Raw genomic sequence first — 11372 nt, 5'->3', positions numbered from 1 at the left:
ACGAGCGTCGCCCAGGTTGTGTGGAAATCTGCATCCTGCTAGTAGCACTTAGCTAGCAGCTGACCAAACATCCAAGTGATGTGTTGATAATATTTTTCCAACAAATGGAGGAAACATGAAGGCGGCTGTAGCGGAGGCAGAGAAGAAAAGGCACTCCCCCTCCAGCCTTGCCTTTTTCGTTGAGACTCTAGGAGGTTATTTATCAACAAGACACTAGCCTCGGCTAACGCTACAAAGTTTGACGGACAACAAGAGACATTTGCTAGCTCGATTTCGGCTTGTCAATGTATTACTTATGACCGCAATTGATCGCCTGGGAGCGAGTTGTCACACCTTCGCGATAAAGACCGCGAGCCGGCCGAACATGTCTGCGGACTCGTATTGACACGATTCGGTTAATCTCAAGCGATTGCGATTGAAGAGACGTTGACAACTCTTTAGCAACTAATGCTAACTTCAGTGTAACAACATAGGTTATTAGCGATGTAAACAGTCACGTCGTTCTCGGAGAAAGTTATCGGCCGACGCAGTTCAATCATCCGAATGGGAGCGGTTTGACGGCTGCTTTGTTCTTGGCGATAAAAACATCAGGATGCCAAACACTAGGATTAACACAAGAGCGACGCGTTTGCGCACATCTGTCCGTCCATTTCCCTAATCCTTCCACTCGCCACAATGCAGCTACAATAAATCATTCCGCGGAGTGGAATATCGCAAATCTCAAACAAGCGTCTTGCACTTCATCTCAGACGGCTCGCATAGGGAACTCCTCTTGTTGGCGTTATGTCGGGGGACACGTCTGATAGCAGCGATGACTCCGATGCACAAACAAATGAACGCGCCTGCACCGTCAAGCATCAGATCACCAATGGTAAGTCAATATTTGGATCGTGCCTGGAGCTTATCCATCACTGCGTTGTAAGGGCAGCATAGCGGAAAGCAAGATTGTTGTGACATCTTGTCATCTACGTGCAGTCACCTGAAATCAAAAGGCAGTTCTTTGTTTCATTTGACCTGACCTTCGAATTGGAACCTGACCCTCTTGTGAACGCACAAGAACGTTTGTTGTACGTAAACAGCATCGTAAACCACAATGCATTTCTAGTTTGTATTCTCTTCCTATTTTGACCAGTTTTGTGTTTTCTATGTCACTTGCCAATAGTCACACGGTAAATTCTTGTCACAACTTGCGATTGCATCGATACACATGCCTGCACATTTGCAAAATCAGGTGTATAGACTGGAAATGCTGACTATATTTTCTCCCCTTTTTTCCCCCCACCAGCTAACCTCACAGGACACACCGAGAAGGTCGGCATGGAAAACTTTGAGCTCCTCAAAGTGCTGGGCACTGGAGGTAAAAGCCAACCTGGTCAAGAACTTGAATTGATAGCACGAGCAGCAAATACATCCTTCATTTTCAATAACCTGGGATGTTTTGGTCTTTAAAACCATAAATGAAAGAAATGGGGGAAGGGGGAATTACAAATCTGAATTTCCCTTATTGAATTAAATGCAATATGATGAAAATATAGTCCATATTAAAGCTAACATGTTTTTGTTGTTAACGTTGTTAAGATTATTGCTGTCTCTGCACATTTAGTAATAGTAATTTAGTCATTTTAGTTTGCTACAAATGAAACTCTTTCCCATTTTATTCCCTCTGTTCTTTTTTGATGCATGGCATACATGTCAACAGTCTGAAATAAATACAGATAGTACACAAAATATATACTCAACACTTGTTTTTGCTCAGCAAAGAAGTGCTCACGAACACCACAGATCGAAAGATTGTTATTTTTATTTTTTTTACAATATTGGAGAGAAATAGACTTTTTGTGGATGAAGAAAAAGTCTTAGAGCTTTAAATTCAGCTCATGAAAAAATGGGAGGTTGTTGGGTTTATATTTTTGTACAATATTTTGGGCTCCATGTTATGTGGCCCATTTTCAGTCATAGACAAAAACAAGTTGAGACCACACTGTATTAACATGTCCCTGAAAATCGCAAAATTGAATTCTGTTTGCATTGAGCTTTGCCTGTGTTCAAACCTATTTGGATATGGAACGTGAACATAAAATTATGAAAATGATGTGACTTGCAAAGAAACCACGTAATCGAGGACAACAATAATGTGTAAGAACTCTTTTTTTTTTTTTTTTTTTTTTTTTAAATCATGACCCCTCACCCAATTAAGTACAATCTTCTGGTGTTCGATTGTTGGATCGATCGTATTTGAAGTAACAGATTGTTTTGAAATTTGTGTTTATTTCTAGCATATGGAAAAGTGTTTTTAGTGAGGAAGAACAGCGACCACGATGCAGGCCAACTCTATGCAATGAAGGTAAGCCTCAAAGTCCTGGTGTTTGGCCTCCCACTCGCTGTGACTTGAAAGAGAAAATGCAGTGGGTATAAAAAGATGTCAGGACTTATACACAAATTGTAATTGTGTATCATTGTATGACGACAACCCCACAGGTGCTAAAGAAAGCGGCTATCGTTCAAAAGGCTAAGACCACGGAGCATACTCGCACTGAGAGGCAGGTGCTGGAGCACATCCGCCAGTCGCCCTTCTTGGTCACACTTCATTATGCCTTTCAGACTCAGAGCAAGTTGCACCTCATCTTGGGTCAGTGGGGGTCACTCAACCAAATATGATGTCTTTTCAGTAGTTGCTGATTGTTTTTTGTGTTTTTTTCCCTCTTTATGGTCCTCCTTTGAACTTGTTTGATTATCTTGACATCATTTTGATCAGTGTGTGTGTGTGTGTGTGTTTAGACTATGTGAGCGGAGGGGAGATGTTCACTCATTTGTATCAACAAGATCACTTTTCTGAAGGGGCGGTGCGCATTTATATTGGTGAAATAATTCTTGCTTTGGAGCATCTGCACAAGGTTTGTGTTACTTTTTTCCTTACACTTTCAGGTACTAGATTTGCCTGGAGCTGCGCACTTTTTCTGCCGTAACCATATTAAGCTCAATGAAAGTAGTTTCTTTTTTTTTGGAATCATTTGTATTTTCTATTGGTAATTTAATAAATACAATATGTTTTGCTCACTTACTGTTATAACCATCGATGGATTTGACATGTTCTATTTGTCCAGCTTGGAATTGTGTACCGTGACATTAAATTGGAAAATATTCTTCTGGACAGCGAAGGTCATGTGGTATTGACAGATTTCGGACTCAGCAAAGAATTTGTACAAGAAGAGGTATTGTACAGTAACACAATGTGGATGACATGGGCGTTGGTGTTGCAAATTGCCATTGATTGCCGTCATATTTGTCTTCCATAAATGTGTTTAAACAGTTTCTTGTTTCATTCCCTTCTCTTACAGAAGGAAAGAACCTACTCTTTCTGTGGTACCATTGAGTACATGGCGCCTGAAATCATCCGGGGGAAAACAGGCCACGGCAAGGTAGATTTACACGAGTAAATCAAACCATCAAACAGTAGTAGTTTGTTGTACACATTGCAATTCTACCCAAATTTGACCTTTAGCTGTTTCAGCGTCAGTATTTATCAGCTCGGCCTTCCGGTGTGGAGTTTGCATGTTCTCCCGGTGTTGACTTGTTTTTTCTCCAGGTACTCTGGCTTCCTCCTACAACCCAAAAACATGCACGTTAAATTCATGGGAGACTCTAACTTGTCCACAGGTGTAAATGTGAGGGAATGACTGTTTGTTGACAGGTACCTCTCCAAAAATTTGAATACGGTAGAAAAATCCATGAATTTCAGTATTTATAAGTTCTATAGATTCATTAAACACTTGGGGAAAATACTTTTCAGATGGAAGATTCCTGCCTAGTTTTGTATATTAAAAATCCTTTTCATTGTTTCTTGATTGATTGTTATGTAATATTGTAGCTTCTAGAGATAATGAATTTGGGGTTTTCATTTGCTGTAAGCTATCATCATCAAAGTCATACATATTAAAATGAAAATTATGAAATATTTCACTCTGAGTGTGTGTCGTGCATCGCTTTCCTATGGATTTTCCCTAACTAAATTAAGCTTTTGGCACTATTCCAATTCATTGAGATGTACCGGTGTATGTGCCCGCGATTGGCTGGCGGCCAGTCGTGAGCCTGATGAGGACAAACCTGAGAAAAAAACGGATGGTTGGATTTTTCTGTATCATCTTAAATATATTGCGCATTATAAATTCATACATCTGTCATAGGTTTCAGACTCTGAAGTTCATATGTAAAATTATTTTTTTCAATAGACGTTGACATCTGTATAAATTGTTGTTTTGACCTTTTATGCGATGTTGGCAGTCAGTAGATTGGTGGAGCCTTGGAATCCTGATGTTCGAGCTGCTGACAGGAGCATCTCCATTCACTTTGGAGGGAGAGAGGAACTCCCAGAGTGAGGTGTCGAAGTGAGTTCTCCATAAACCGAGCCACTTTTAAAGGCCATATATAGCAAAAACCAAACGTGTCTCGTAAACTTGACACACCGCAGCGAAAGAAGAATATTGTAAACAACCCTGCAAAATTTGAAGGATTAAAAAAAAACATCACCAAGTATATAAAATGAGGCTTGGTGAAAAATCAAGCTATTGTCCCTGCTATCAAATGTTGCGGGCATGTGCGCTGAAACCAGGCACTGCTCAACTGTTAACTGTCAATCAAATACCACGACTGTGGATAGCAATATATACAAAACAACAGTACCTTACACAATGTAAAGGCTCAGCTTTAAAACTGAATAGTCACTGTGGACTATAAAGTCATTTACTAATTACAGGTCTATCTTTGTTTACCTATCAATGCCCGTGACGTATAGTGACAAGCAGAACAATGAAATGCTCTTCTATTAGATTGCACAAGGTACAATAAACCTGTGTATCCACATGTTACCATTCATACAACAGAATAAGTCATGGCTCCTTGCGAGTATTAGCTTTGTGTTAAATTAAACAGGCCCACATTTCACACCGAGGAACTACATTTGTTAGTGAATTGAAACAAGATCATAGTTATTTGAGTATTTATACTTTTTGTAACTATTTTTTTTTTTATGGTAAGCCGGGAGATTTTTCTTACGTAAAACGGATGCCTTAGCTCAATAAAGGTTGGGAAACACTGGTTTCCACAAACGTAGTGCTTTGCCGGCATATTTGACTGAACTTGTAATATGCACTTAATATGTAACATTACTTAACTTGTAATATGTTCCGTCACAATTTTCTTAGACGTATTCTCCGCTGTGATCCGCCATTCCCCTCTATGATTGGATCCACTGCTCAGGACCTGCTCCGGAAGCTGTTGGTAAAGGATCCTCACAAGAGGCTCGGTTCTGGACCACGGGGTGCTGCGGACATCAAGAACCATGCTTTCTTCAAGGTCCTACCTCTTAATTGAGCTCCGTTTCCTCAGATGACGCCCTTTCTTTTCTTTTGTGCCTAACTCCTGGAATATGGTTTTCCTCATAGGGACTGAACTGGGACGATCTTGCCCAGAAAAAGATTGCAAGCCCGTTCAAGCCTGAGCTGAAGAGTGAACTGGATGTGGGGAACTTTGCGGAGGAGTTCACTGGGATGGATCCAGTCTACTCTCCAGCGAGCACACCCCCAAGCACCGACCGCCTCTTCCAGGTCAGGCCTTGTTTGAGCTGTCCGTTATTAAATAGACGGCCTTGTAAAATAACTGTATTGGACAATATACACTTCCTCACGAAAGGTTAGGGAGATTCGGCTTTTGTGTGAAATTTCCGGATGAACCTAAAATGCAATATAACCTTTACAGGTGAACTTAGCTTGTGTAAATTTTGCATGCACATGTCCAAGTGTTTCAGTGCTTTTTGCGCAACATGCTGTTCTCGAACAAGGAGCCAAACTACTTTTTGTGCGTGGTGTAGTGTCTTATCAGATGAACACTAATGCTTAATGCTTTTTTTCTGTACCACGTCATGCTGTTTAAAGTTGGCTAACATGTCGTGTTACCCAATATCTCTCGTATCATCCCAGGGCTACTCCTTCATTGCGCCTTCAATCCTCTTCAATAAAAATGCTGTCATGGGAGACTTTTTGGCATCCCAGGTTCCTGCCGACCGACCCGGTTCGGCCTCTGTTCAACGCAGTGCAATGCTAGCGGTATGGAACTTAAAAACATTTGAGGAGTCGTCTGTATCAAAGTCATGTATAATATTGTATACTTACTGTATCATATATGTGACACTATTATTTCTTTCTTTTTGTTGTTGTTGTAGGAATCACAGTTTTTCCTGAACTATGAGCTGTGTCTCCAGGGGCCACCCTTAGGTGAGGGCAGTTTTTCTGTGTGCAGGCAATGCACACACAAGCAAAGCGGCCTCGAGTACGCAGTCAAGATCGTCAGCCGCAGGTGAGCTCGAGCCCGCCAACAACTTTTATTGCAATACGGTATTTTTGTTTTGGTATTGATCCTGTGTGATGGTATGATTGATTCTACAAGAACTCCAATATGCGTATTTCTATGAGAGTTTGTTGCGTTTCATAAATGAGTTTTAGTAAATGATGCAAATGTTGTGTCTTTCTTAGAATGGAGGTCAACACCCAGAGGGAGATTGCTGCTTTGAGGCAATGTGAGGCTCACCCAAACATTGTTAAACTGCATGATGTCTATACTGATCAGGTAAAAGGGCAAAGCAAATCTGCAATGACCAATATTTGTCTGCCCCATTTGCACTAAGCTGAACCGTTCAGTTCAGTATTGTACAATGTGCAATTGTTCTTGCAGCTGAACTGAACCGTTCGGCTTATTAGGGTCGTAATTTTACGCTATAATGAAGAGAATTGTTGCAGTACTGTATATCAAAACTGCACATCTCTTCTGTCAGTATCACACCTACTTAGTTATGGAGCTTCTGCGTGGTGGCGAGCTGCTTGAAAGGATCACGAAGAAGAAACTATTTGGCGAAGCGGAAGCCAGCCAGCTGCTGCAGAGCCTGGTCTCGGCTGTCAGTTTCATGCACGAGGCCGGTGTTGTGCACAGAGACCTGAAACCAGAGGTGGGCCATTGGAAACCAAACGATTTGTACCTAATGGATTTCTTGCAGTATCTGCAAAACCATTACAACGACAATTCTTTCATCGCATCAAATTAAGATACAATGCAGGGTATTTCCGCAAATGAAAGTCAACGTTTTGATGAAATGGACCGCAAAGGATTTTCAAAACAATGCTTATGTGTTTCCCTTTCAGAATGTGCTGTTTACAGATGAGAGCGAGGACTCTGTTCTCAAAGTCATCGATTTTGGATTCGCCCGTTTGTGTCCCGCAGGCAGCGCCCCGCTGCAAACGCCGTGCTTCACTCTGCAGTACGCTGCACCCGAACTTTTTGAGAGTGCAGGATATGACAAAGCCTGTGACCTCTGGAGTCTCGGGGTCATCCTGGTAGTATAACCTCAAACTTGCTGATTCTAAGACACCTGTTGGATGAGGCGAGGCCCTGATCTCCATCTGTGTGCGTGTTATCAGTACACCATGCTGTCAGGCCAGGTGCCGTTCCAGAGCGAGCAGGCGGGGATGACGTCGTCTTATGCTGCCGATATCATGCACAAGATTAAAGAAGGAGATTTCTCCTTGGATGGCGAGCCATGGAAGGGTGTGTCAGAAGACGCAAAAGAACTTGTTAAAGGTATGAAATCAGATTCTGGTAATTGTGCCACTCTTCCCTATAGGAGCCTGAAATGTGAAATTTGAATTTGCCATTAGATTTGCTTTCCCCCCCCCTCTTCCTTCCTTCATCACAGTTTTTTAAGTGGTGTTACTGCTGATGGTTGTAGATCTGAAATTGTAATTAAGAACATTCTCAGTCGTTTGTAATTTGAGCAAATGAACAATTGTATTCACGTGGTTATGTCGTCATATGTCTTGAACCAACTAATGCAAAATCAATTCACAATTAAACCCATTTAGGTTACTGGCTAAATGAGCTTTTCTACAACTCAAAAGAAGATTTTGACAAGAAGATTGGCCGATTGGTACGGGACCATTTTTAACTAGAATGGACCCACCCAGTTCGACAAGTTTATCAACATGTATTTTGACCTAAAATTGACAACAGCTGGAACATGTGGTCTAAAAGAAAAGATAGGAACCCAGAATCTGAATATAATTGGAATGAGGCGGTAGAAAAAAAAAAAAAAAAAGGTGGGGTTTGTTCCACATTTTGTGGCACATTTTATTACTAACAATTACGTGACAACCAAAGCTAAAGTTATTTGAAACACTGAGGCACAAGGGTGATTTCAAATGTTGACATGCTCATTTCTCAGCAAGAATCCACAAGTTGTTTTTCTTCGTTCGGTTGTGAAATTGAGTGAGTGAGTTTAGTTCAGAGCCTCACAATTGGAACCTTTCTTTTCCCACTTCCTATTTACTCGTTCTGTTTTTTTTCACGAGGAAGTTGTATTCCTTGTGTTTGAAGTTTCCATTTTCCTTTCATGTCAACACGGGCCTTCTATAGTTTCCCCACGACAGAAAACCTGTGCTGTTAATTCAGAGTCGAGAGTTCCTGTCGCAGTCGGGGAAAAAACCAATGTGAGCGGCCGTCCTTAGTGATTACCTCAACCCTTCAAATCTCTTATGATTGAAGGACTGTTGACGGTGGATCCCGAGAGGCGACTCAAGCTCTCCGATCTGAAAGAGAACAGCTGGCTGCAGGGCGCAGCATCCATGTCCACTACACCTTTGTGCACTCCCGATGTGCTTGAGTCCAGTGGGCCCACTGTGCGCACCTTCGTCAACGCCACTTACAAGGTAACAAACTGCGCGGTTAAGCAAATGTCTGAATGTGAGGTTAGTGTTATTACACTTTTTGTTATTTTCTCCCGTGGCTAGGCTTTCAACCGTGGTAAGAGAGAGGGCTTCTTTCTAAAAAGCGTCGACAATGCCCCCCTTGCAAAACGGCGGAAACTGAAAATGACGAGTACAGGCGTAGAGACCCGATGGAGTTCGTCCTCTTCATCCTCCTCCTCTTCCACTTCCTCCTCTGCCTCTGCAAAAGCATCGAAAGCGCAGCCAAAGCAAAGTGTGAGCCCAAAGCAGAGTTAGCCTTAGTTGAGCAAACACAACAAGAATAGTATGCTCAGACAAGTAAAAAAAAATGTACAGATGAAACCAAGTGTTGGTTTTCAACATAAAGTTGCATTCCCCTTTATTACAATGTGACTGAGGAGAAAACCTTGATCATCATGCCACATAAAGCAAGCTGTAGTTGAGGTGTTATTTAAGATCCACAGAAATACAGTATGTGGCCTCTAGGAAATGTATTAAATATACAGTACGTGCTTTGTACTTTCTCACCATTTGCCAGTAACTTCACACACTAAAATCAGTTTTCAAATGTACGTACTGTATTTTCGCTGTGGGAAAAACAGTGCCTGGCTTTGTAGGGTTAAAGGGAAAAACGAGCCATTTATGAGCTGAAGCCATATACACAGCAAATACAAATCAGTCAGAATTGAGCCGAGTGAGTACACACGTTTGCGCATGGCAGATCAAATTATGGTATTAGCAGTTATTTACATATTTAATAGTTCCATTGTGTCAGGGTTTTTTTTTTTGGTTTGTTTGTTTGTTTTACAGCTTTCTGAGTGCAAACATTTGGCTACTGCTTTTACAAGTGTGCTCCCCCCCCATCAGGCTGGTCAATAGTAGTTTGCAGTTTTGACTGAGAATGTAATTGATCAAAACGGAGTTTTTGAACCTTTGAGGTTGCATATAGGACAAGTCACACTAAAAAAATAAAATAAAAAAGCGAGAGAGTTAATTTGAAGATGAGCTGTGTGCTTACAGAGAGGAAGTAATTCTTTGTGAAGTAATTGCAGCGCCAATATTTGACATTACTAGCCACTGTTTTCGAGTGTATTGGAATGAAGAGTTTGACTTTCAGTGTTGGCAGCAGCCACAAATATCCCAGCGGTGTCCCCTGGTAGCAGAAATGACGGCAGTGGTGATTTGACTTGCTGTAAATTCTTTGCATTATGTACCGGTCAATTTCAAGCGTGCATATCTGTTATCTTTAAATATGGCTTGATCAAAATGTTTTTTTATTTCTTTTTTAAAAGTGTGTGTTACTGCTATTGTCCTGCCCGAGAAGAGCAGGCTCAGTCCAGCTAGTTACAGGGTGGACTTCTTTACCTGGAATGTTTTTACAGCCCTGATTTTAAATGATCGCATTTTTTGAAATGATAATGATGAGACACTTAATTATGACTTTAATTTCGATCTCTGGGGGCCACCCTATGAGCTCTGCTGTATATAATTTGATTTACAAAGACAAATTAGGGATGTAGTAATTGAAACTGTTTTAATGGTATATTTGTGTCCTTTGTGTGTTTTTTTATGTTTTTCTTTTTTACATATTGCACAGTCATTTTTATCAATAAAATCCATTTCAGCTTTAAAGGTGCTTTCACTGCTATTTATTAAGTGTAATTGTCTTTAATGCTGTGGTAATGGGTGCAGTTAAATAGGCTTTTGTGTACTGTGAATGTCGATTGCTGGGTGTGAGAACATGTACGGCATTGTGAGCTCACTTGTATTGTCATCCGTGTACCAAATGAAGCATTATTGTATGATTTTGTCCCTTAAGTTGTTTGCTGCCTTTGAAACAGGTTGTTTTGTTTATGAGCATTTCACTTAAACTGTGCTGACTGGTGTGGACCGTTTTGGAGTAAAGGTTGTTCGGTGTCCTGTTCCACCTTTTTTAAAAACATGACTTGTACGACAATGTCATTGATGTAACTGGTATTTTCTTCTTCTTTTTTTCTTTTTTGCACCAAGACCATTTGTTTTGCTGCAAAATAAATATTACCATAATTTTGAATAGATGCTTCATTCTGTGTTAACTGTTTTAAATGAACCTTCGGGTAAGCATTGGATTGGTAGTTTACTACGAGTGCAATACACACAATTTAACTTGACAGCTTTGACCTCTTATCGGATGGTTCTTTCCCTTTCCGGTTTGAAGGAACTGCCTTAAAATTACACGTAACAACGGTGGGAGGCGTTCAATAGCAAATCAAATCCGTAGGTACCCCTCCATAACATAAGCGATAATGGAACAATCAATGTTTTTTACTTCAATGTATACACGCTGTTGCTATTAATAATTACAAGACATGTTGGTAATTATATGACCAGATTGGATTATTTTCTGCAGATTCAGCTCAGATGTCCACGGTCCATATCGGATCGGGCCTTCCTGCATGTGTAGAGGTTGCAGCATCAGTCGGAATGGAGGAAAAACAATTGTATTTCAGTAACTATGAATGAAGGAGGGGTTTTTTTTCTTCCTCTTTTTGTGTCTTTCAGCAGCTGGCTCAATTCTAATGAGGAATCACTGAGGAAGAAAGTGGTCCGAGTGATATTTGAACA

At 40.9% G+C, this 11372-nt stretch overlaps 1 protein-coding gene across 1 annotated transcript; it reads left to right on the top strand.

Annotated features, from left to right (window-relative positions):
• rps6ka4 (ribosomal protein S6 kinase, polypeptide 4) lies at positions 1 to 10821 on the top strand. The gene is made up of 18 exons (XM_061701761.1): positions 1 to 871; positions 1286 to 1357; positions 2277 to 2344; positions 2479 to 2629; positions 2779 to 2894; positions 3105 to 3212; positions 3339 to 3419; positions 4282 to 4385; positions 5202 to 5352; positions 5442 to 5603; positions 5976 to 6101; positions 6218 to 6351; positions 6528 to 6621; positions 6827 to 6997; positions 7191 to 7382; positions 7467 to 7626; positions 8587 to 8750; positions 8832 to 10821. Exons 1-18 carry the CDS (start codon positions 784 to 786, stop codon positions 9042 to 9044), a joined length of 2355 nt encoding a protein of 784 aa, XP_061557745.1. The 5' UTR covers positions 1 to 783; the 3' UTR covers positions 9045 to 10821.
• The last annotated feature ends 551 nt before the right edge of the window (positions 10822 to 11372 follow it).

The sequence above is a fragment of the Phycodurus eques genome, chromosome 17, assembly GCF_024500275.1.
Source record: "Phycodurus eques isolate BA_2022a chromosome 17, UOR_Pequ_1.1, whole genome shotgun sequence".
Classification (NCBI taxonomy): Eukaryota; Metazoa; Chordata; class Actinopteri; order Syngnathiformes; family Syngnathidae; genus Phycodurus; species Phycodurus eques.
This window is presented reverse-complemented; position numbering and strand designations above follow the sequence as displayed.